The 27156-nt window shown below is 35.6% G+C and overlaps 1 protein-coding gene across 6 annotated transcripts in view; it reads left to right on the forward strand.

The window, feature by feature from the left end:
- The window catches only part of RALGPS2 (Ral GEF with PH domain and SH3 binding motif 2), a 167074-nt gene extending 143968 nt beyond the window's left edge, over positions 1-23106 (forward strand). For 3 of the 6 annotated variants that reach the window (XM_070768509.1, XM_019976324.2, XM_019976325.2), the window contains exons 15-20: positions 2042-2119; positions 3665-3770; positions 4305-4397; positions 10599-10704; positions 13489-13580; positions 16351-23106. In XM_070768509.1, the coding sequence (XP_070624610.1) occupies positions 2042-2119; positions 3665-3770; positions 4305-4397; positions 10599-10704; positions 13489-13580; positions 16351-16380 (505 nt within the window). In that variant the 3' untranslated portion in view covers positions 16381-23106. Of the gene's footprint in view, positions 1-2041; positions 2120-3664; positions 3771-4304; positions 4398-7044; positions 9966-10598; positions 10705-13488; positions 13581-16350 lie in introns of those variants that run through there. The other 3 variants (XM_019976326.2, XM_070768510.1, XM_070768511.1) reach the window with 3 other exon arrangements.
- The last annotated feature ends 4050 nt before the right edge of the window (positions 23107-27156 follow it).

Below are 27156 nucleotides of genomic sequence, written 5' to 3' on the forward strand. Positions count from 1 at the left end.
TTGTAGGCTAATTACTTTACAATATTGTATTGCTTTTGCCATACATCGACATGAATCCATCACGGGTGTACACGTGTTCCCCATCCTGAACCCCCCTCCCACCTCCCTCCCCTTACCATCCCTCTGGGTCATCCCAGTGCACCAGCCCCAAGCATCCTGTATCATGCATCGAACCTGGACTGGCAATTCATTTCATATATGATATTATACATGTTTCAATGCCATTCTCCCAAATCATCCCACTCTCTCGCTCTCCCACAGAGTCCAAAAGACTGTTCTATACATCTGTATCTCTTTTGCTGTCTTGCTCACTTTTTAATAGAAGCAATTATACTCACTATACATCTGAAATTGAACTATACATATTTGAATTGGTCAATTTCATGGTGTTATTGGAAAATTAGGTCCCTGGAGAAGGAAATGGCAACCCACTCCAGTACTCTTGCCTGGAAAATCCCATCAGAGGAGCCTCATAGGCTACAGTCCATGGGGTCACAAAGAGTCAGACACGACTGAGTGACGACACACATTTGTTCTTGAAGCTTCGTGAAGATTCTCACCATGGTGATTAAGACTTTACTTGCATATCCAATATTTCAAAATACTTTTGAGCACTTCTAATTATCAGTGTTCTTAAGTTTTATTCTCTTTGTTTTGGGAAATTTTTAACAATTTGTTTTTACATATTATTTCTCTTCCAAGTTTTTATTTCAGTCTCTTTATTTGAGTTTGCCTGAAACAGGAAGATCACAAGAGTTGCCTCTGGCATTCTGTCTGTACAAATTGTTTTATTAGTTGTCTCCCTCTAGTAAGAACATGGTATCATCAGAAGTAGATTATAGTATATTGTATTTAAATAAAAAATATTGATGAACAAAATTGTTTATCATGTGGCATGAGAAGTAATCAAGTAACCAGAATGGTGTTGTGTTAAATAATCTGTTCTTATTCCACCAGGTTACTTAAGGAAGATGGTATTTAAGTGTTAACCTTCACATCTCAAAATAGTATTTTTCTTTTGACAAATGTTTTGCTTTGCAGACATTTGCAGCCAAAAATATCTACTGTGCTTTTGCCAAGTTTAAATCAGTGGCTCTTTTGAACACTTTGAAATCAAATCAGTGCTGCCCAGCAAGATTCAAACATGAAATATTAAAAAGTGAATAAAGAATTGGGATTTAAAATACTGTTGTACTTGTGGATAATGAACTTTGAAAATAGACATCAAATATTTTGCCACTTAAGTTGCTAAAATAAAACTTTTTGTTTTAAATATCATTTATCAACAGTGCTGCTTTTGGCTTTTTCTAGGCAAAGAAATATCAGTGTTTCTGTGTGTATGTGTTTATTTCCTTTTTTAAGTATCACATGCTATTTTGGATGAAAATTAACTCATACCATTTTTTTTAATCATTTACTGGCTTTCTCATGCATTGTAGTTGATGTGAAAATAAAATAAAGCCTCTATTTTTGTTCAGTTTATCTATTTTAGTAGTTTTTTTTTTTTAGATTTAATATATAAAAGAAAAGAAAAGAAGATGTTTAGATCACATTAATTTTAAGTTTTTAGATCACATTGCTTTTAGGTATCTTCATAGGGACATATAATAAAAAATTATTATTCTATAAATCCAGGTACCATATATAAAGTGGAATCTAAGAACTAGAATATAAATAAAAGGATTTCAGGCTTTGTTTGGATATAAATACTTCTTTATTTTAGTAAATTTGTGAAAATGAATGTGTATATAAATACATGGTTTAAGAAGCAACCTCAAGTATTTATAGTCAATGGTAGAAGAAAATAATAATTTAAAATCTGTGCTGCATGCTTTTTAAAAAAAAAAAGGAGCAATCATATACTATCCTTTTGTAGGATTTAGAAAGCTGTATTACATGAAGAAATTATTATGAAAGCTGTATTACACAAAGAAATTATTATGAAAGCTGTATTACACAAAAATTATTATACTGTTCTAGGTTATTGATGATGACTATGTAAATAAAAGTAATATATGCAATTTATAATGGAATCCAACAGGAACAGATTATACCATTCTCTCGGCCCGGTGACAAGAGTGGCACGAAATGGCTATCGAAGCCACATGAAGGCCAGCAGGTACAATCCCCCTGCATTCAGGGGTCACAGAACTCCCCTCTGGTGGTGGTGACTGGCTTTCATAGGTGTGGTCTCACATTACTTCTGTTCTTTCTCAGATAATTGGTTTCAAAGCTAAATTAAATGCCCATGAAAACTTTCTTTCCAAGATTTAATCTAGAGATAAATTTGAAGTATTCTTTCTGATCCACAGAGCTAATTGCTAAAATTTGCATCTTTATGTCACATTCTTTAAATAATCCAAATCAGTAGCTTTTTAACTGCACAGGTCTTTCTAACATTGCTGATTATTAGAGGAGCAGTGCAAAAACCCACTTGTTTTTCAAAGGCTGCAATCAAAGAATTTACTACATTCAGTTTGTCTTTTTTAAGGATTTTTCAGATAAACTGCAGGTCTGAATTTAAACAAGTCTGTTTTATGAAATAATATTTGTGTATTTAACTCATGTTCATTTGGTTATCTAGTTAATCCTGATCTCCTTCTGCACTACATTAGCTGCTGAAGAAAATAAAGATGGTAGATTGATTGGGGACTGGAGGTTAATGGTAGTGAATAATCAACCAATTCTCATAAGACAATGCAATAGCAAACATTTTAAAGTTAATTTTATGTCAGTTTAATAGTGTCTAATCTCCTTGGATATAAATAGCTCCAGCATGAAATTTCTGGTGGTTTCTAGGTTTTTAAGTCATTGAGAGCACCTAAACAATCAAAAAGAGATAAACTTCAGTTTTCATCACTGTTGTAGAAATTCTGCAGCTCACATCAAATCACTGGAGAATGACAGATTTTTTTTTTCATCAGTGTATATGTTTTAATTGACTCATAAAAATTGTTCTGTTCTTAACTGTAGGACCTTAAATGAGTTGGGGAAAGATATTTAAATGTTTGATTATTCTGTGATGGAAGCAATCTGGAGTTTTAGTTAATCCTTTCTTTCAGAGTTGTTAGGCTTTAATCACTTAGATGCACTGATGACATTAAAATGTCATTAAATTTTATTGCAGTAAGTTTGATTTTTTAATATGTTGTTAATTGCCTTTTTTACTTCTCTCACCTATTTTGGAATTGAGCATGTATTTTCTTTTGCTTTTTTTCCTTTTTTGATTTTCTGATATTTTTATTTTGCGTTTTATATGCTTAAAAAGACTTTTAACATATAGAGTCCTCACCTTTCCTACCAGAACTTGAGTTTCTTCTGGGGAAAAAAAGGTATCAGCAGTGCTGCAGTATGACATGTTGAGAAGAAAAGTCTTGAATCCCTAATTTACTCTTTACTAAAGTGAATCACTGTATTCTTTCTGAATTATGCTTGTTCAGATATGCAGTAAAATGCGTTTTTTAACCATCTGCTGACTTTAATAACTGCCTGATTCATTTTGTGACAGCTTGTAAATTTCAGATCAGTAAACCTTTGTAATTGTCAGTGTTTTCTCATTCTTAAAAAAGTAGCAGTCTTAAAATTGAAAATAATTAATTTTATTTAAATACCTACTTGATAATTACTCAAGTGCTTATATGTTCTTTTCTTTTCACTTTTATAGTTCTGCAGAATCAGAGGATTTGGCAGTACATTTATATCCAGGGGCTGTTACTATTCAAGGTGTTCTCAGGAGAAAAACTTTGTTAAAAGAAGGCAAGAAGCCAACAGTAAGAATTATTTTATATTTTAAAACATGTCTAAAAATAAGCAAATGAATAAGACCCTTAAAAAAATGAAGACAATTGAAATAAAACCAGCTATATAATACACTTGAAATAATTTAAAATATATTTTGCCTCACAATGTTATTTAAAGTGTTATTATACCTGCCACATATTAATAGATTTTGGTTAAATTATACACTTCAGGTATTTAAATCAAGATGCTCCTGTACTTCTCTTTGCTCCCTAATATAGTTCTTGTAGAATCTTGAAAGTATATCCTGTTAAGGAGTATTTTTAGAAGGAATAGAAAATAGAGAAAACTCTAAAAAACAGAATTCAGCCAATTTTGTTTTGTCAGTCCTAAGTAGAATGTATCAAGTAGACATGGTAAGAATATTTGAGATAAAGATTTCAGAAGTGATCAAACTCAAAGCTAAGGTGGTGGAAGTGAAGTGGAATGCCTCTTTGGCAATGAGGAACAGTGACTGAGAAGCCGGTAGCATTTGAGTAGTATATTCATGTGTCTGTCCTCTCCAGGTAGCATCTTGGACAAAATATTGGGCAGCTTTGTGTGGGACGCAGCTTTTCTACTATGCTGCCAAATCTCTAAAGGCTACAGAAAGAAAACATGTACGTATTCCTGTTCCAAGTCGTTAACACAGTTTCACAGCCTCTATATGGTGGTAAGGAAAGTAGTCCTTATGGGATGTGAGGGTTTGGGGTTTTTTCCCCACTTTCTAACCCAAAAGTTCTTAGACTTTCTTTGTATGAGTATTGTAATGGAATTATTTTTGTTTAGTAACATGATCCTAAGAAAGGTCTTGGAATAACTTCCATATTCTGAAGTTCCTTTTTTGAATACTGTTTTTTCTTTGCAAATGTTAAAACTGCACCCTGCCATTATCTTATCTTCATGTCCAAGCCCTCCCAAACCTGGGGTTTTTTGTTTCAGAAAAATGGTTGAAAACTGTTGCCTTGGAATGTCATTTCCTAATTTGTAAAGTATGAAAAATTAGGACCAGCATCTGCAGTTCTTTCCACCTCAGTCTCTGATTGAGTGATTTTTCCAACAGTGAAGAGGAATAATAGTTACTAAGGTTACTATCGTCACCTTCTTGTGCTTGAAAGATGCCTCGAAAAACTCTTTTCTTGTAGAATCTTGCTATAAATGTAGAATCTTGCTATAAATCTTCTTTTGCATGCTGTCTGTCTTTGTATGCCAGTGATACACCATTTGAAAGGAAAATAATCTTCTGCTTTGCATTATCTCTTGGAGAGGAATTTATTTCTAAATTGTGTATTTTCAGGGTGGGGGGAATTAAGTGGTTTACCATATTGAGGAAAGGTAAGTAAGCCACTGAGAAAAAAAATTAAGTTCTTTTACTATTTATAAATTATCTAGTGATACTGTGTAATTCAGAAATGCCCCCTTTTTTTTTCTTTTTGGCAATTATCACTGTATGTTTTTTTTTTTTTTTCCAACAAGGCTGGCTCTCAAAAACAATAACACATACATATTGCATGTATTTTAATATCAGGTATTACTTCACCAAATACTTTGACTAAATTTACTAGGATTTGGTGGTTTATTATTGTTTTGTTTTTTCCTTTTAGTGAGAAAATCCCTAGTTTGACGTTTGATTGGATGAGGCCAGTTATAAGTTCAACTTTAAACATTATCATTATACAGAGAAGCTTTTCTTTATTCTCACAGTTTTAGCCCTTTAATCAAACCAGGAATAGAGAAAAATACAGTTTTGGTTTACATAAATGTGGGAAATGCTGTAATAAGATAGCATCACCTGCCTTTCTTTATCAGCTGTACCCATACCCTATTACTGTCCTGAATTCATGTTACTCATTGCCTGGCTTTTCTTTAGAGTTTGCCACTTAGGTTTCCTTAAATGATACATTGTATCATTTTTTAATTGTATCTGGATTGTGCCTAAAAGGCACCAACCTTTTCGTTCAGTATTATAAATGTCTAGATCTAATCCTCACATTAAGGTGAAGGATAGACTAGAATGCCCACATACCTGACAAAGCCACAGTTTAGTTTCACTAGAATGTTTTGCAAAGTAATTGCCTCTGGTTAGTATTCTGTACTCAAAGGAGGGGGAAAAAAAAGGTTAATATAGCTGAATTATAATCTTCAGATATAGTTAACTGTTCACTTAGCCACTTTGAGAGACTTGGCTAGATTTCACTTAGTTGACTATTACAAGGAAGTAAAATGTATAAATTTTTTTTAATTTTTTCCTAACTGTAATTAGAAGCCAAACTAGAGAATTGATAAAATAACTGAATTTGTCATCTAATACATATGTTAAGTATCTTTTTGTGTTTAGTATAGGTACTTACACAGCTAGTTTGGGTTTATAATTGTATGAAGTGATAAATAATGCATATGAAATGTTTAGATATTAGAGCCTAGTGGGCTGTGAGGGAGCCAGATTGAGTGCCAAGGAAATGGACTGTGTTCCTCATCTTTTCTAGTTTAAACTGTTAAGATTTAAAAAAGAATTATAATAACAAAGCAGTATGGAGACAAGTCCATGTTTATATTTATCCAATTTTAGGATAGAAAAAGGGCACAGAACTAAAAGCAGTGGAGAAAAATGTTTTTAATCATTTTCAAACAAAAGTTAAAATGCACATTGAAAGAAAATATTGGCTATATATAAGCAGTAGGTGTGGGATTAAAATATATAAACAGAGCATCACCTGTGTGGTGTTCTTGTCAAAAATTTAATCATGAGGACGCAATCAAATCCACATCATGGAACATTGTGTAAGACCACTGGCTTGGATTCTTAAGACCAAAATTTGACAGCTGGAGTAGAAAGAGGGATAGAAGGAATGTTCTAAATTAAGAGAAACTTGAAGAGTCTTGATAACTAAATGCAGTGTATGTACCTTGGTCTCATCTTGGAGGTAATTCTTTTAAGCTGTAAAGTTCATAATTAGGACAATCAAAGAAATTATAATAATGGACTTTATATGATTATGTCCATTAAATTTCTTAAATGTGAACCATTGTGATTATATAGTAATATCAGTATATTCTTAGAAGATACATGTTGAAATATTTAGGGTTCAATATTATGTCTGATGCTTACATTTAAATGTTCAAAGAGATCAAGCAAATGCAAAATGTAGATATATGGGTAATCCTTATAGCATTCTTAGTAGTTTGAACTTTTTCAAAATTAAAAGCTGGAGGAGGAAAAAAGTCACTAATAAAAATATATGTGTTCCTATATGTAAATAAATGCAGGAGGAAGAAATGTGGAAACCTACACCTGTTTTATTGCTTTGTAAAGTATGAATTTTTTTTTTCTTTGCATGTGAGGAAAAGAGCAGACTTGGGAATAGACAAGAGAGGAGTATGACTTCTTAATGTTTTAAAATGAAAGCATTCACTGTAAAACTATTTATAATGAAAGTATATTCATTATAACTTTTAAAAGTTTGCAGATATCTTTGAACCTCTCTGCATCGTAATGAGTGAATAAATACTGTTAGATAAGTTAAAAACAAAGTCTACACCTGAAAAAGAAGTCTGTAACATATGTAAAGACCTTCCGCAACTCAGTAAGGATAAAACAACAGTGGAAAGATGAAATAGGGAGATAAATAGAAAGTGAATATAAATGGTTAATGTACATGAAAAGGTGATGAACCTCACTAGCTATCAAAAAGGCAGATTAAAGAAATGCTTTTTTTTGACCATTAGGCAGAAATTTTAAAGATTGATAATGTAGCATTGGCCATGATGTAGGGAAACAGACTATGACCCAAAGCTGGCAGAAATTTAAACTGGTACTTTTTGTGGTGGACAGTGCTACTCAGCATTTAACTTAATAATAACCAGTGATTCTTTATCTGAAAATCTGTTCTTTGAAAATCATTAAGCTAGTGCACAAAGATATCTATAGAAGAATATTCCTGTTCTATTTATAGTATCAGCAGTCTGCAAACACTGAAAATACTTATTATTAAGGAAATATGATAGGTAAAAACCACAAGTCAGAGTATAAGTATACCCCCATTTGTATATGAAAACCAACAACAACAAGAAGTCTTTGGTGTAATGCAGACAGAAAGGTCCAGAGGACTACACCCCAAAGGACGGTAAATTCTGGGAGCAGGATGAGGTTCAGCTGGTGGTCGAGGGCATTTGCACTCTGTGAATGGGCTTATATTGCTTGAGTTTTTATTATTATTACTGAAAAAAAGCAATTTATGCAGAGGTTTTTGGGTCTAAGAAAAGATATTAGAAAATCATGCTGTATGCTTTGATATAAACTATAAAACTATCAGATAGCTATGTTTTGCCAGTTTGATTCTTCGTAGCATTGTTGTTGCTAAATCGTGTCCAACTGTTTTGCAATCCCATAGACTGTAGCCCTCCAGGCTCCTCTGTCTATTCCTTCTTCAAGGGATCTTCCTGACCCAAGGATTGAACCTGTGTCTCCTGCATTGGCAGGCCGATTCTTTACTGCTGAGCCACCAGGGAAGCCCTCTTCATCATATTAAAGCTAGTTCCTAATTCCTTTGGCTTTCATTTTTGCTGTAACCATGTTGTTAAAAATAATGTGATATGTTCCTTCTTTTTACCATTTCTTTAAAATTGTGAAATATATACATGCAGAAGAAGATATATTGTATACGTGTATATTTTAAAGAATAATAAATAAACACGTATATGACTCCACCCAGCATAAGAAGAATCATCCAAGTCTTCCCAGATAGCATCTTCTTCCTTATCAGCCATGATAAGGATCTTAGTTCCCCGACCAAGATCAGACCCATGACCCCTGCATTGCAAATGCAGAATCTTAACCACTGGATCACCAGGGAAGTCCATACTTTGTGATTTTAATGCATATACCCCGGATTATTAATGTTTGAAATAATTTTTTTCATGTTTACTAGCTATTTGTGTTTCTTCTATAAAATGCCTGGATAAATTATTTTGCTTATTGAATAATTTGTTTTCTTACTAATTGGTAAAAATTTCCTTATATATATTCTGGATACTTATTAGCAATTATGTATTACTAATATCTTCCAATTTGTTCAGTTTTTGTTTCACTCTCTTGGTGATCTTTTAGTGAATGGTTCTTAGTTTTAAAGTAATAAAATTTATCTTTTATGCTTAATACTTCCTGAGTCATATTTTTTAAATCCTTCTCTAACGTGAGTTCCTCAAAATGTTCTGTATTTTCTACTAGTAAAGTTTTACAGTTTGCTTTAAAATCATTGACCCACTTGAAGTCAGAGGAGGGTATATGTGAGATGTGTTATGAAATAGGCATTCATTTTTATTTATCTGCCTGGAGAGGTTATTTTCCTGACACCATGTGTTGAACAGTCCGTTCTTACTTGGCTGGTCTGCAGAGCCCGTGTTGGTCGTTTGAGTTGGCATCAGGATTCACAGATCGCTTTCCAGACTTCCGTTGCCCTGTCAGCCTCTCCTTGTCCTAGTAACTCACAGTCTCAGTTACTGTAGATCTGTAAGTCTTGTTGTGTAGCAAGGCAAGTCCTGCCTCATTCTTCAGGAGCATCTTGGCTGCTTCTGATCCTTTGTCTTACACACAAATTTCGGAATCAGCTTCTCAAGTTCCACATAAAACCCTCCCGAATTTTTTATTGAAATGACACTAAATCTGTAGATCAATTAAGGGTGAATTGACATCTTTGCAACACTGAACCTTTTTCTTCATCTCATGGTATTTTTCTGTTGATTTAGGTCTTCTTGAATGTCTTTTGACTGTTAGACTTTCCTGTATGTCTTTTGTTACATATATTCCTAGGTACCTTTCTTAGAAGTGACTTTTATAGTTCTAGTGTATAAAATTGCAGATGACTTTTATAGTGATCTTTTCCAAGCATCCTTGCTCATTTTTCTTATTAGTTTGGTGGATTTTCTGAACTGAATGGATAATACTGTCTGCAAGTGATGGCAGTTTTATTTCTTCCTCATCCTTGTACCTTTTATTTCTTTTTTGTTCTCTTATTATGCTGACTAGGTCTTCCAGTTCAGTATTGGATGAAAGTAGCAATGGTAGGCATCCTTGTCTTGAAACTGACTTTGAAATGTTTTATGCATTTTACCCTTGAGCGTATATTGCAGAATTTTAGTTTGGGTTTTATTTTATTTTGTGTTTTTCTTTCCTGTATACTTTGTTCAGGTTTTTTGTTTTGTTGTTTTTTTTTTTTTTGTTTTTTTTTTTTAGTTGGTTGGGGGAAGAGGGGAGTGTCGTTTGTTTCTTTTGTTTGTTTAGTAGGTACTGTTGAATTCCTTGGAAGGGAATTTCCTAATTCAGTAACAGTATCTACCAAACAAACAAAAAAATAAATTCCAAGTCTACCACAAATATGCATTATATTCTAACAAATGCTTTTATTTTACATCAACTGAGTTGATAATATTTGAGTTGTGGCTCCCGGGCTCCAGAATACAGGCTCAATAGTTGTAGCACACAGGCTTAGTTGCTTCACAGCATGTGGAATCTTCCTGAATCAGGGATGGAACCTGTGTCTCCTGCCTCGACAGGTGGATTCTTTACCCCTGAGCCACCAGGGAAGCCCGACAGTTAAACTTTTGATAAAGAGTTGAAGCTGGGAAAGATCTGGAAAGTAGGAGATGATCTGAAGAGGGCATGCCTACATGGAATTTAGTAGTAAGAGGCTGGAGCAGAGCCAACCAGCAGGAAATCTTGTCTCTCCCTAGGAGAAACTGAAAATACACTTTTTAACAATAAGTTTTTACTTAGGATAAGCCATAAATTTTGTGTTTTTATTTTTTTTTTTTTTGTCTCTCAGTTTAAATCAACATCAAATAAGAACGTGTCTGTAGTAGGATGGATGGTGATGATGGCTGATGACCCAGAACATCCGGATCTCTTCTTGCTTACTGACTCTGAGAAAGGTGAATCATTGAAATAACTAGGGGTTACTATACAACTTTAGATAACCCAAATTTTAGTTTAACTGGAATACTCAACTGGGGGCATTGCTTATATTGTTCCACCTCTTAGGAAATATTTCTGTCATGTGATGTATACTAATTATGCCAATATTTTTAGATATCAGTATCTATTAATTGCTTCTTTAATAAGCTTATTTTCTTTGCTACATGGGAATAAGCTTGAAGAGCTAATAATCAAGAAAAGAAAGAGGGAATTTGAGAATCTATAAAACACTGTTACTTTAAAATCTCAGATTTACAATATGCAATACCCCTTCATTTATATCTTGAATAAATTGTTATTGTTAAATTCTGAATGTGGCAAAAGTTTTCCTTTAAATGGTTTGTGTTCCATATTTTTAATTAAATTAATTGGTTATTTGACTCAAACCACTTTCCATATAAGTATAATTTTAATTATAATTCTTTGGTTATAATATGTAGTGGAGAAGGAAATGGCAACCCACTCCAGTATTCTTGCCTAGAGAATCCTGTGGACAGAGGAGCCTGGTGGGCTGCTGTCCATAGGGTCGCATAGAGTCGGACTGAAGCAACTTAGCATGCATGCATGCGTTGGAGAAGGAAATGGCAACCCACTCCAGTATTTTTGCCTGGAGAATCCCAGGGATGGAGGAGCCTGGTGGGCTGCCGTCTGTGGGGTCGCACAGAGTTGGACACAACTGAAGTGACTTAACTGTATAATATGTAGAGACATTTATGAGTAACATTATTGGCTGTTAACCACAGGAGTTTTTAGAATGCACGAGAGAGGCTGGAGGGTGGGCCGTGTAGAATCAGGTCGTGTGTCTCCTTACCCTGCTTGTGTGTGTCGTGGGGACCTCAGTGATCATCAGAACAGATCCTCACATGATTGTAGCTCTTGCTTTATAACATCTGCCAGCCATTGATGAGCACCACAGAGGAAGCCAGAAAGGAAATCATTTCGCATCTGCCCAGAACCTTCCACTTCGGCAACTCACTACTAAAATGATACTGTATTACCTTTTATTGACTATAAAGTTATATTCTTGACTTCTGTTTCTTTAGAATGTATATCAACAGATATGCTGCTTTTAGGATATTGTGGTATTTAGAGTAAAAATTTAAGAAAACATGCATAAAAAATAACAGCAAGATGTCACATTTTGAGGTGAAATAGACTGATTTACAGAGTAAGGTGTTTCTACTCAACATTCTGAATTCAGCCTCCACCCTGCCAATCCCAAAGACATTCATTATTTATAAAAGTACATTTTAAAAGGAGATAATTTTCATAGGATTTAGTTAACAAATTCTTTGTTTTCCTTTGATTCCTTGTGTGTATTAGTCACTCAGTCATGTCCGACTGTCTGCAACAACCCCGTAGACTATAGCCTGCCAGGCTCCTCTGTCCATGAAATTCTCCTGCAAGAATAGTGGAGTGAGTAGCCACTTCCTTCTCCAAGGGAATCGTTGATTCCTTAGTGTACTTGATAGAACTACTTCTGAGTACAAGGTTTTTATGAAATCTATACTGACAGCCTTTTTCAGGAAGAAGAGTAGATAAATGGCCCCTGTGGCCAGCTTGTCAGATATGCCTGTTATTTAGGTTGATCTGATGTTTGATCTGGGTTCAACAAGCAAAAAATGTTATTTGAATAATTAAACATATGGTGAAGAGAACTTTTGCTTCTGAAAATGAATAAGTCTTTGATTGTTAAAATCTCAAAGAAGAGCTGAATAAAGCCTACATATAGATGAGATGAGGCTCCTGAATCACTGGATGCAGTTATAAAGGAAAGAGTAGAAGTCAGTAAGAACTGGGAAATAAGAACAACTCAGGTCAGTGAGAAGGAGAACTAAGCTTAACTTAGGGCAGCCTATACTACATGAATCCCTTCTTTTCTCAGTTTATTACCTTAGTACATATAAATGTATAAAAATACTCTTATCGTGTATCAGTTTTTTATTAGTCAACATAAGGTCTAAATGGTCTTTCCTAGTAACTTAGATGGTAAAGAATCTGCCTACCAATGCAGGAGACCCAGGTTTGATCCCTGGATCAAGAAGATCCCCTGGAGAAAGGGAATAGCAACCCACTCCAGTATTCTTACCTGGAGAATTCCATGGACAGAGGAGCCTGGCAGGCTACGGTCCTTGGGGTCACAGAGTCGTATGAGACTGAATGACTATCACTTTCACTTTCAAGGTCTAAATATATACGTCACAAATGAAAAAATGAATTTCTAATTTTCTAAAAGAGAAAAAGGTGCTTTCTCAGATTTTTCACATAAACCCTTATTAGACCTAGGAACTTCTCTAATAATTTTGACAAATGTAAGTAAAAACTAAAAGCATAGGTTATATTGATGTTAGCTGATTAATCCTTAATCACATTAAATAGCTAATGTTTAAGTGTTAAACATGTTAGAACATTTTGGCCTATAAAAATTTAGTCTTAGCATCTCCTAGTATTTAGGTCATCTAAATAGTGCTGAGAACTGATATTCTGTACTCTCATCCATGCATACAAATGTAGAGAAGCCAAACAATTGTTTTATTTAGGTATACTTAAAGATCATGTAAGAAAACAAAATACTTCTCTTCCAATTGATGAATAGCAAAGCAGTGACTTTCTGAATAAATTATAGCTTGTGAATGTAGCATATGGAACTCTGTATTGGAAAATCAGGTGATAGAGAAATAAACTGAGACTGAGACTCTCATCAATTTTTGTTGTTTTCCCCTTGTTTTTAATAATTTTAGGAAATTCGTACAAGTTTCAAGCAGGCAGTAGGATGAATGCAATGCTGTGGTTCAAGCATTTGAGTGCAGCCTGCCAAAGCAACAAACAACAGGTGAGCATTTCTCTTCATCCTCAGAAGAGTCCATAAACTGGGAATGTATTTAAAAGAGCTGGAAAGAGAAGTATGTGGACTGATTTTTGGAATGAAGTAGAAAAACTATGTTGTTTATGTTCTTTTTTTGTTGACCACAGTCAGCAAGACATGAGGTCCACATTTTAGTGAGGGAGATGGACAATAAACAAGTGAACAAATAACAGCATTTCAAAAAGTAAAAACTCTATGAAGGCAGCAAAATAGAATTAGGTGATATGAAGGGATGGGAGTAAAGTCAACTTTAAATAAATTAAGAGTGAACAGCAGAGGTGTCCCTAAGGAGATGACAGTGACGTGAATGACAGGAGGGAAGAGCCACGTGAAGATAAGGGAGAGCAGAGTTCTGGTGAAAGGAAGGGAAGTGCAAAGACCCTGAAGGTGAAACAAGCTTTAAGGTGTTCAAAATAGGGAGGTGTAGCCTGTGTCAGAAGAATGGGAATGAGAGGCAAGGAAACGTAGCTTCAGAGGTTAAAATTTTGATGGTACCTTGCCAACAATTATTCTGATGCATCTCTATTTGTTCTGTTGACAATTTTATGTGGGTTCCTATGCTTGCAGTGAAACCCAAAACGATTTGGACTTTTTCCTTGTTTTTATTTCACTGAAACAAAGATGGCCTAACCCACAGAGGTCTATGATGGGAACTGGGCTGCAAAGAGGAATGAATCCATAGTGCTGTGTTCCCCAAATCCTGCTGCTGATTTAAAGTTGAACAATGAATTGGGAGGGCAGACATAAATATAACTGGAGTTAAAAGTTTTTACACTCTTTTTGGCCAGTTTTTAGTTGAAAAGTTTATTGCCTGTAGGTACTGAAATACAGAAGTATATGGTAAATATTATCAGTAGCTAATTTTGAATTATATAATACATTGTAGAAGTTTATAAAGCTTATAAATGTGTTTTTTACCATGTGCTATCAGTACCTAAGTTATAACCGCTTTTTTGGTATAGGAAGAAAGTAAGGCTTAAAAATGCTAATAAATGACCTCGACAAGGTCAAACAAATAAAAAAAGTAAAACAAACAAACAAAATTAAAAAATGGTGGACCTAAGACACAAAGTCTGTCTTCATTCTGTAGATGCGTTCTTCTTAAATATTGTTGGAATGGGCTTTGTTCTCTTATAATTTTTGTTTTAAAAATAATAAAGCAAAAATCATATCCTTACCCTTGTCAAATTAGTGTCTGGGACAGGATGAAGGAAACAGACCTTCTTTTGCCTAAACCAAGTTCTTGAGGATTCAGTTGCATGCATACATTTTCTTTAAATGTGGCCTTAAAGTATTGTATCATTTTTTTTAATCTGAAGATTTCAAGGTTAATCTAGAGAGTGTATGCATACCAGCATAGAGATTCAGTTTCTTTTACTGTATTAGTGGATCTTCATGCTGAAAAAGTTAACCAGATGTGTATAAATGGTTTTGTTTTGTTTTTTCAGTTTGTTTGTTGCTATACTTAGAAGAATGAGAGAAGTAGCAAATTTATAAATTGAAGCCATGAAATTTGAAAACTTAGTAGAAGACTGTAACTCAAATACAACATCTTAAACCATCATCAGGCAACTTAGGAGGAAATGAAAATTTTACCTTATTTAAATATGGATTTCTTATAACCAGACCTGAGAATTTATACTTTAAGTACTCGTCTGTTCATACTGTATTTTATTTATAATTCACTTATGATTACATCATCAAATGATTTTTCATTCAGAAGCTGACATGTGTAAGAGATTAATCTTTTTTTTTAGTGTCCTAGGTTTTCAGGAAAAGGTTGTTAAAGAACTGTTACCCTCTTTTTAACTTCCCTGGTGGGCCAGTGGTTAAGACTCCATGCTCCCAGTGCAGGGGACCTGGTTCTAACCCTAGTCAGGGAACCAGATCCCATATGCCTCAGCTAAGCATCTGCATGCCACAACTAAGAAAAGAGAGGGAGAACTGTTAAACTCTTCTAAAGGACACAGCAATGACTACTGATACATAAATATCTCTACCAGCACAGCTTTGGAAAACTGGTAGTAAAAGTTAAGAGCATTTTTTTTAACATGGCAAAACCCTCTTTAGTCCTTAACTAGATGACCCATCAACTAATTTTTAAAAACAAAATATATTTATATTTCTAAGAATTATTGTTGAATTTTAGATTTGAAATTGAATTAAATTTGATCCAGTCTATTAGCAGCCAACTGTTATTATAGCCTGTAGATTTTTCAGAGTCACAAAGTGTCAGATTAGAATTTATCTAGTGATGAGTTTTATTCTTTTATACTCATTTCATGATGACAAAGAAATTCTTAGTAATGTCTGTTATAAAATTATGCTGATTTTAAAATTTGCATGTAGGAATTCATTATAATACGTATAATGAGAAAATTAATGATGACAGGTGTGTCTGGAATCTCACACCTACTAAGGCCATACTTACTCTTTCCTCACTCATTCACTTATTCACTCAGCAAATGTCTACTGAGCTCCCCTGTGTTAGACAAGAAAGGTATTGTCTCTGCCCATTTTGCCATCCAGATTTCAATTTACTGGAAAGGGTATTAACTTATCTCAGTGGTTTTTCTCTAAAAATGTTCTAGTATATTTTATCCATTATTCATGAACAATTACAATACCTTCTATCAAATTCCTTTGGGCTTAGTTAAAATGACAAGGGAAGATAAGAAATAGTACTTTGAAGAACACCTTTCAAATACTATCAGTTTGTAATGCTTATATTTTTTAGGTTCCTACAAACTTGATGACTTTTGAGTAAAAACATGATAAAGAACAAGGTGAACTGTTACCCTAAGTGAAAGCGAGGACCTGATGAAAGAGTGCCAGCTACAAACCAATCCTGTGCCAGGCAGAGCCCAGAGGCTCCGTCTCAGCCTCTGAAGTCCTGAACCAAAAAAGCACTAATTTCAGGGAACGAAGTGAGATATTCCCAGGGAACACATCAGAGCTGTAAAACAAACTGCCATGGACCATGCTTCTTATCTCTGAACTGACCTGTGGAAACCACTGCCTTAATAGAATGAAAGGAAAACCACCACGAAACACCAAACAGTGCGTGTGAATCTCCTGGCGGTGCTGTGCTTGGAATAGATCGTAGCTACTTTGCATTTCTTTTAACTTTGTACTAATTTTGGAGGGGGGAATCGCCTTTTTTTAGATACACTTTAAAAGGAAAAACATATTTCTTATGGGTGACATCAGGAGCTGGTTTTGAACTGAAGTGTGAAGATGTTTCAGCTTAGTAAGGTTCTACCAGCCGCCTCGCCAAAAGGTTTGCTTAAGCTTCCATGAGTCAGCGGCCTCAACGCGCTTTCTCACAGCAAGAGTGTAGGAATTAGAAATGTTAATAATGTGAGTTGTTGGGGTTTGTTTGGGACTGGGGTGGGGTGGGGGGTTGTTTTGTTTTGGATAGGGGAGATTTTTTTTTTTAAACACTAAACTTCTGAAATTTAGTACTGTATGGGGTACATTATTTCCTGCTGGAGGTATAAAGGCTGAGTGTTCACATGCCAGACACTTTTTTCAAGTGGGCTCCAGAAAACATGGTTGTTTTTAACTGGGTTTAAAGTTTGGCCTTCTATATGAATTCATTGTTGGACCACATATCTGCTTAGTAGAGAACTGTAATCCCAACCTAAACTTTTCTAAGAAGATTTTACAGTAACTACAGTTTTCAGGTTTAAGTGGATTATCCCTTCTTTCACTCACAGGTGATTTTTGTCATCAAGGGTGATGGATCAATATTTTATTAGGATATTTTCTTTTACAGTGTTAAATGTGCACAATGCCAGTTTTTTTTGTTTTTTTTTTTTAATTGTTTTCATTATTTTTGTTCAATATGAGATTCAGGATCACATTTGTTTAAAAGAGAATCTACATGTGTTTGTATGCATGTATGTATTTTATTATAAGGGATACAGAATAATTTTCAAAGGGAAAAAGGTGAAAGAGAGGCTGGAAATTTTGAGTATCAAAACTTTCCTTCCTACTTAACTTTCCTTTATCACAAACATTTTTCTCAAAATTTACTAATAGGTCCTTACCATGAAACCATATTTTGTTAATAGTTGATCAAGAGAGTTTTGTGAGAGCTCTTTTATGCAATAATGCATTTAACTTCCAAAATAAATGTTGAGTTTAAAAAAAGGAGGAAAAAAAAGTTTGAAGGTGAAATGCCTTAGAGTTTTAACCAAAAAAAAAAAAAAAGGGCACTTGAACAAAGGCTGTGTGTTGGCTGTTATAAACTCGTGAGGCAGCATGAATTTCGCCTATGGCCCAGAGTAAGAAGTGCTTTTTGACTGATAACTTCTAATAGATTTCTATTACTTTGGGCCTCACATAAAAACTTTCAGATTGTATTCTAGGGGAATTTTATCTTTTTCCTTTTTAATCATAAGTATTTCATCCTTGAATCCATGAAACTTACATAGAAAATATTGCTTGTTAGAATAATTAACTAAAAGTATATCCATTTGGAAAGTAGAAGAGCTTTCTCAGATTGCTAAATTTTTAAATTTTGTTTTCTGTTTGAAAAGTATATTAAGAGTTCAAATATTTTTCTCACATAGTACAGTTAGAAATACCACTATTTCTGGTTTTGTGGGAAATGACATGAGCTGGAGAGGGCAAGAACATAGCTGAGACCTCCCAGCACAGCCCACGCTGGGCATGGAGAAGACCCCCTCTGCATAACCAGCATAGCAGTATTACTCTGAGACCTTGCACATCTGACTTTTGTTTTAATTTTCTTAACTTGTTTGTTTCTCTTCAGAAATAAGTGTTTTTAACAGTGTATGTGCTTTTAAAACACATTGTGGATGAGAACCCTGTGGATTTTTTATTATCTTGTCTGTTTGTCATAAATAAGCTAAAGTAGACTAAGTGGTAGGCTAACCATATTGCTGAAGATGGGCAGCTGGAAGTCAGAGCCTGACAGCACAGTTTTGCCAAAGAGAGAGCTCAAGTGGAAGACGTGTTTGATATTTTCAGCGCTAAACACAAGGCTGCTTGTGCAGAGTGAGAACAGTGTTCAGATTTGGTGACTAGACCACACATAGATTTGTGGCCTCTGACTGATGGAAACTCTGAACTGTGCAGCGGAAGTCACCATTGTTTTCTTGTCTTCAGATTTGTCCATTCAAAAGCTTGCTCATTGCTTTTTAAGGCTACTTTAGCATTTGAAGCAAAGAGAATTCCAGTGGGAGAAGTGAATTAAAATAGTGTGGGTGAATTTTTGATCTTATAATTCACCAAATGAGACCTAATAATAATGCAGGCAAAAATAAATACTACAATATTAAATATTTAGGCATCGTGTTAGTGAGAAGATGAAATTTTTCTCCTCTTACTAGGCCTACCCTTAATAAATTTGTAAACTAGCACCTCACAAGCTTGAAATTTTCACCAATATTAAGCCCATTTTTTTCTCTCTGAGTCAAGAAAAACTCATTGGAAATTCCATTATAATTTAAATTTAAGCTAGTTTTTGATAAGCATAATGATTGGTATATTATCCAGCCTGGTGCAGCAGTATAATACCAACCAAAATACAATTTGAGGCACATCTCATTTAACTGTTTGAACATGGAAGCTTATTTTTCATGCAAAAGTAACCTCTAACGGTTTTTAAAATGCAGCTATAAAAATCACTGTATGATGACCTTGAGGAGCTCTGATTTTGGTCTCATGCCCCCTCTGTGTGTGAGTTCTACTTATTTTTTTCAGAGACATTATTTTTAATACAACCTCCAAACTATAAAAATTAAAAGAACCAATCAAACACACCTTCCTATTACATTTTCTTCACTGTGTAAATATTATTTGTGTAAACATTACGAAAAGGGATCCAAACAATTTGAGTCTGAGTATTTTTTTTCCTCCCCAGGCATATGCTTCAATGATAAATGTTTTCCTGTGCGAAAAATGCCATATGACTGTTGTGCTACCTTCTGTATGGACTGTTTTGGTATTGTATCTTTCTGTATGTCAGGAACTTAGGGTGTTTGTAGCTGCAGAGTTTCTGTAAGTGGCTTTATTCCTCTTCTAGAAGGTTTATAAAGGAGCCCAATGTGCACTGTTACAGAAGGGAAAAATGTTTACAGTCTCTAGTGTATACACCTTGTATGTTAGTTGAAACCAGGGCCCGCCAAGAGCAGCCTGGCCTATTGCTCTCTTAGGATTACTAGAATTCACTTGGCCAAATGATTTGAGCAGAAGTCTTTTTTTTTTTTTTTTTTAGGTTAAATCTGTAGTTATAGATGACTTTACTGCTAAAAACAAAACTACAGGACTTGGTATTAGTTTAAAAGTCAATAATAGTAGATTTAACCCATTAACTATCCACTCTTGATTTCGTTCCTATTTTCTGAGACATGGTCCTTTTCAATGTTCTTTTAAACCACCATATTATCTTTTTTTTGCTGTAAACAAGAGGTACCAGTATTGTTAACAGAGGATAATATCAGTTTTTTCAAAAATCATCTGCCTCAAAGGCTTTTGAAATAATTGGATCCCTTTTTGAAAATGAAAATGAATTTGACTGTGTCCTAGTGGAACAGTAGTACTGCTGGTGCGTGATAGGTGATACAAAGCAAGTGGTGAGGTATGTCTGACTTCTTCAGTGGTCTTTTAGGGTTTGCTTTTATTTTCTGTCTCTCTTCTTTTATATTATTTCTTTCAGGCATAGTAAATTTATAATTTTACAGCCAGAGTAGTATTCTCTTTTCTTGTAACAAACATTGTTATTTAACACATTGATGATAACAATTTTCTGTGTGAAGTTAACCTTTTTTGGTTTTGCTTCCTTAAAAATGGCTTGTGTCTAAGGTGACTTGTTTTATTTTTTTTCCCCCTATTTAGAGGATTCTAACAAAAGAGATCTGTGTGAGCAAACTTTTAAGCTTTCTGAAAGCTATTTCATTACACTGGTATCTCCAGTTGTAGTGCGGGGAAAATTTGCTCAGTGCCTTATCAATTTGAAGACCAACTTTAGGGCATCGAGTGTGACAATAATCATTTGGCTTCTTACTCCTCTTATTTCAGGAGTGTGTGCTATTCCTCTCTCCACCAGCTTACTCTTGCTCACAGCAAGTCTAAGAAAATGCGTGCGGATCGCTCTGGGTTATTATCGCATTCCTCCTTGGCTTTGAGTCTTTTCAGACAAGCTCCTTCCCTGCTCCTCTCCTTCCAGGGGAGAAGATTAAAAATAAACCCTCTAAGTCAGCCTTTAGATGAACACGCCTAAGAGCAACTTTGAAGAACATCCATCCAGCTGAGTTTATTTTTATTTTGTGTTGTTGAAATTGTTTTGAGCATAGATTCAATTATCAGTCCTTTCAGAAAATCCTTAAAAGAATACAGTACAGCCAGAAAGATTTGTTTGGGTTCTATAAAAGCTACTAAAATCCTGAAATGAGAGTTCCTTTGCCCAGAAGTGAGATTTAGTTCAGTACATTCTTACAATTAAACAGGACTCAGAACAATAAGCGGTCGCTTCACCTACCGGTTAGTGTTAACTTGAAGATACTGTCAGGAGAGTGAAAACAATGACAAGGTATAAATTAAAGAGAAGTTGAGAGACTAAGCTAGCTTTCTCAGTGAAAACAAAGTGTGGAAGCATTTTGCTTCTCTGAGATCTGGAGATACTGTTGTTCAACAGAGTCAAAATGCTCTCTTCACATTTTGTAAAGGGCTGGTGTGTTCAGAGGAGGCAAGTAAATTTAGTCTTTAAAGCCAAATGAAGGGATTAACTGGTCCTTGAAGGTTATTAGTAGGATTTAAAGTTTGATTCTAGTCATTTGGACTGCAAAGTGGTGATGGGATTAAAGGAATACATAATGAAAGGAATGCTTTGGGATTGAGCTTTTTTTTTTTTTTTTTTTAATAGACAAGTAGAAAGTTTCATAATTAGCTATGCTTTAGATACCAGGTAACAAATATCAATTTTCCCATGAAGATATCACCTATTAAAACTATTCACAGAAGATAGTCCAATAATTATTGACTTACTAAATCTGACAGAGTAGCTGATAAAAGTCACCAGACTCAAGAGTTTCTATACCTTGATTATCGACAGATCCATTGTTTTACAGCTGACTGAAGTATGTATGTGTGGGGAGGGGATGGGGAGCTCATTCACAGTGTAATCTAAAGGAGATAAAGGCATCTGTGGGGATGAATATCCAATAATGATAATATACAGGAAAACACAAGCCATTTTTACTCTCCTTCATCCCGGTTAACTTGAGGTACTAAAGATGAAGTACTCGTTTGCACTATGACCTCCTGGAGTGACGTGCAGCTTGGTTCCTCTCTCACTTTTGATTTCTGTTTAATATGCAAATGTGAGTGTGAGATCTTAAGTGTGTTTGCTTAAGCTAACTTGAATTTAAGTACAGTTTTCTGAAATATTTCTATTGGAATAAATTACTTAAAAATATAGGTTGTGTGGGGATAATTTGTTTCCATGGTTACATTTTTATCATTAACTTTTAAAGAAATGCTTTAAGTTGATTTCTTTTTTCCCAGTCTTTCTAGAATAGTTGACTAGGATTTTGTTGGTACAAGGAAGCTTCTGTCTGGGTAAACTTCAGTTGCTCTTCTCTATCCCAGAGCAAGGATATGCAGCATGCTGACAGATGGTGCCTTGGGGAAAAGAGGTCAAGGGTATAATATTTCCAACATATCTATCTCCCCACTCCAAGTATGTTATATGAGCAGTCTCCATAGAGGCCCTCTTTGCTAATACTATATTTCATAAATTCCAAACCATGACACTCACTTCTCACCATTTCTGAGAACAGAATCCGCCATCAACCTAGGGAGCCTTAAATTAGAAGAAGTACCAAAATACATGTGTTGAGTCTCCTATAAGTTATCAGCTGGGGTGTTTGCTCTGCCCTTTCTTAGAATTCCATGAGTTTGCTTCTAAGAAGCTTGGGAAACCTCCAGATGGGACTGAATGCCCAGTGTTTGGGCAAACCATAACCCAGTTTTCAACTATTTTCTCACTTTTTTGATGGCTTTTGAAATTTTTCACTGACACTGTGCTAGAACCAAAAGAGAGTGACTATTCTCTTCTTGGGTGAGCCTGTCCTTGCCTCACATAGCACCTCGTTCTCCGTGTGTGCATGCTGAGTTTCCGGGTTCCCTCCTCGTTTCGTTAGTGGCTGTTTCCTGAGCCAGTACCACATTGTCTTCATCCCTGGATAGCTGTGTAAGTCTTGATGTCTGATGAGGTAATTGCATTGTTCTTCAAATTCGCCTTGGCTCTTTGTGACTTTTTCATCCTCCCTATGAATTCTATAATCAGTGTGTCAGGTTCAGTGAAAACACTTAATATTTTTATTGGACTTGCTTTGAATTTGTAGATTAATTTGAGAATTAACAGTTTGAAAACCTTACTCATCTCATCTATGAATATGAACTGTCTCTGTTTTATTTAGGGTTTTTAATGTCCCTCAATAAAGTTTCATAGTTTTCTCCCTCCTAGTTTCATACCTCTTTTATTAGTTTATTCCTAGGTAAACTAGTTTTTGTTTCTGCTATGAGTTATCTGTCTGTAGGAATGCTATTTTTATGTTGACAGTTAACACCCAGCAACCTTACTGAAATCCCTTATCCCTTAATTCTAATGGTTTGTCCAGTATGATTCCATTGTCATATTAGCTGCAAATAAGGTAATAGATTGTGAGAAAATATTTGGAGTTTATAAAACAAAGGATTCATATCAAGAATATACATGGATTGGATTTTTTTGCAAATTAATAAGAAAATGTATTCAGTAGAGAAATGTGCTAAAGGGTATGAATAAACAGTTTATAGAAGGAGGCCTATGTGGCTAATCTATGAAAAGATGCTCAACCTCAGTTAGTAGAGAATTTCAAAGTAAATCATGGAAGAGCTGTCTCATTAAACCTGTCAAACTGGTGAGGCAGTGCCAGAGAGCATCTGGGCAGTATTACAGAGATTGTGTACATATACAGAGCATAAGAATTCAGAATTCCGGCCCTGGACCGCTTACTGGCTGCGTGATCTTGAGAAAGTGACTTAACCTTCTTCCTCAGTTTCCTCTTCTGTAAAATGATCACAGCGACAAGCCCACCTCAGAGAGTTGTGCGGCTCACCTTAGCTGATGTCTGTAAAGCCCCATGAGCAGAGCCAGCACTAGGAAGAACTGTCAGTGTTAGGGAGAGTTGGAATCAGTTACGGAGAGTGGGATTAGAGGTGAAGGGGAGAATAAGGAAGAGGTATTTGCCTAGTTAAGTCATAGTGAACTGAGAAGTATCTTATAAACCTTAGTAAACTAAATGAAGAAATAAACCAGGTATATTCATTACAGACTAACTGGCAAGTAGAGAAAAACCTGAAGGACAGCCACCTAAAAAAAGAACCCTACTTTATTATTGTTGATTATTAAGATCCGTATTTCACCCACCTGTTGCTTGTTCAATGATGACTTCTGAACACCACCCCCAAATTGCCTAAATCGGAATATGAGGACAGTACCTGGTGCACACTGAACTTTGAATTCATTTTGCTCTGATTTGCCCATAGCCCAGGCTCAAGTGAAAATAACAGTTACTGAATTTGCTTTGTTATTGCCTAATTGTCAAAACCAAGTTGTTCATACAGTTAAGGTTTGGAAACTGTTAGCATCTATATTGAGCTGTTGCAGAAGAAAGACAAGTTGCTGTTTTTATTGACAGAAACTATTCTGAGATTTTAACATGAAAACAGAATCCTTTTCCATTAGGCATGGAAGAAAAACCTGGAGATTCACATTGAGTTTCTTACTTCTTAAGCAATTATCAGTAAGTACAAACAATAAGTACAATCAGTGAACCTCTGCTGACCACTGAGCTCTACAGTAGCCATGTTTTAAGACCTCGTGCAACCTCAATGATGTGTTAGCAAATCTTAACCACACGAATACAGGATTGGGATTTCTATGTTGAAAGAGATTAAATAACTGTACTTTGGGTTGTGGTCATATCTACCTGGATCTTTGGTATAGACAGCCTACAAAAAAGTTGAGAGTATGACCTGATGTAGTTTGAATTGAAACCTTTGATTCTAGCCTAACTTGCTATGACATAACTAATTACGTTCTATGTCTCATTCTAAATCAAGATAGTTCATGAACTTACTTGAGTGACAAATTTTCTGTGATTCCTTAGTTTTACTAAATTAAAATTCCCAGACTCTTAAAGGAAGACTCATTTCTGGTTCCATGTTTCTCCTTTAAGAAGAGGCTTGTATTCGTGTTTCCTCTTTGGTTAAAATCATCCGTGGATGCCTTTTGTTCTTTGCACTTACTTCCAGCAGGAGGGCCTTTTGCTCTAAAGGGACTCTCAGAGAGGGCCATCAGACGTCTGATGATAACTTGACGTTTTCTGTTGGCAGTTCAAGCTCAAGTACCTGCCATCCAAACTGTGAAAAAGGAAAAGGACAGTGACAGAATGTATTAAATGATGGAAGTGTCTTATACCATAGTGAGCTGTGTGTTTTGAAGCAGTAAAGAGAACTTTTCATATAACACCTACAGCCTTAGAAACCCATCAGTATATACTCATTGCCAAAAGAGGTAATGAGCTTTTCAGCCTAATTTAAATCGTAGGAGTGGGTTATCTGTCATAGTGTCTAAAACAGATCATCTCTTTTTTTATACTTCTCAGTCAGTTCAGTTCAGTCGCTCAGTTGTGTCCTGAGCGATTTACGATTTACTCTTTATGACCCCATGGGCTGCACCACGCTAGGCTTCCCTGTCCATCACCAAATCCCGGAGTTTACAAAAAACTCATGTCCATTGAGTCAGTGATACCATCCAGCCATCTCATCCTCTGTCATCCCCTTCTCCTCTCGCCTTCAATCTTTCCCAGCATCAGAATCTTTTCAAATTAGTCAGCTTTTCACATCAGGTGGCCAAAGTATTGGAGTTTCAGCTTCAGCATCAGTCCTTCCAATGAACACTCAGGACTGATCTCCTTTAGGATGGACTGGTTGGATCTCCTTGCAGTCCAAGGGACTCGCAAGAGTCTTCTCCAACACCACAGTTCAAAAGCATCAATTCTTCGGCACTCAGCTTTCTTTGTAGTCCAACTCACACATCCATACATGACTATTGGAAAAGCCATAGCCTTGACTGGATGGACCTTTGATGGCAAAGAAATATCTCTGCTTTTTAATTTGCTGTCTAGATTGGTCATAGTTTTCCTTCCAAGGAGTAAGTGTCTTTTAATTTCATGGCTGCAATCACCATCTACAGTGATTTTGGAACCCTAAAAAATAAAGTTAGCCACTTTTTCCACTGCTTCCCCATCTATTTGCCATGAAGTGATGGGACCGGATGCCATGATCTTTGTTTTCTGAATGTTGAGCTTTAAGCCAACTTCTTCCCTCTCCTCTTTCACTTTCATCAAGAGGCTCTTTAGTTCCTCTTCACTTTCTGCCATAAGGGTGGTGTCATCTGCATATCTGAGGTTATTGATATTTCTCCCAGCAATCTTGTTTCCAGCTTGTGCTTCTTCCAGCCCAGCGTTTCTCATGATGTACTTACTCTGCATATAAGTTAAATAAGCAGGGTGACAATATACAGCCTTGACGTACTCCTTTTCCTATTTGGAACCAGTCTGTTGTTCCATGTCCAGTTCTAACTGTTGCTTCCTGACCTGCATACAGTTTTCTCAAGAGGCAGGTCAGGTGGTCTGGTATTCCCATCTCTTTCAGAATTTTCCACAGTTTATTATGATCCACACAGTCAAAGGCTTTGGCATAGTCAATAAAGCAGAAATAGATGTTTTTCTGGAACTCTCTTGCTTTTTCAGTGATCCAGCGGATGTTGGCAATTTGATCTCTGGTTCCTCTGCCTTTTCTAAAACCAGCTTGAACATCTGGAAGTTCACGGATCACGTATTGCTGAAGCCTGGCTTGGAGAATTTTGAGTGTTACTTTACTGGCGTGTGAGATGAGTGCAGTTGTGCAGTAGTTTGAGCGTTCTTGGGCATTGCCTTTCTTTGAGTCTGGAATGACAGTTTATCCTCTCATATTAACCTTTTTCCCCCCCTTACATATTTTGTCAGTTGTCTCACTTTTGGATGTCTACTCATTTACAGTATGTTGTCTCCCTTCATTTTGTTTAGATCATTGATTCTCAACCTTGGCTGCAGTTCAGAATCATCCAAGGAACTTTTAAAAATTTCAAGGCCTGGGCTACACACCAGACCAATCCCATATGCATGGGAGCAGTCGGGGCAGGGGGCACTAAGCCTCTCAGATGACACGAATGTGTAGCCAGGGTTAAAAACCAACATTTAGGTTGTTGGTCTCTAAACACCGCAGAGGCTTTAGGACAGTGCCTTTCAAACATCCAAAGGCATAAGAATCCCCTGGAGGGCTGGTTAAGACTTAAATTGCTGGGTCCCATCCCCCAGAGTTTCTGATTCAGCAGTTTTGGGTGGGACCTAAAAATGTACATTTCTTACAAGGTTCCAGGTGCTGCTGATGCTGCTGGTTTGCAGGCCATACGTTGAGAACC

Source organism: Bos indicus, chromosome 16 (assembly GCF_029378745.1).
Source record: "Bos indicus isolate NIAB-ARS_2022 breed Sahiwal x Tharparkar chromosome 16, NIAB-ARS_B.indTharparkar_mat_pri_1.0, whole genome shotgun sequence".
NCBI lineage: Eukaryota > Metazoa > Chordata > Mammalia > Artiodactyla > Bovidae > Bos > Bos indicus.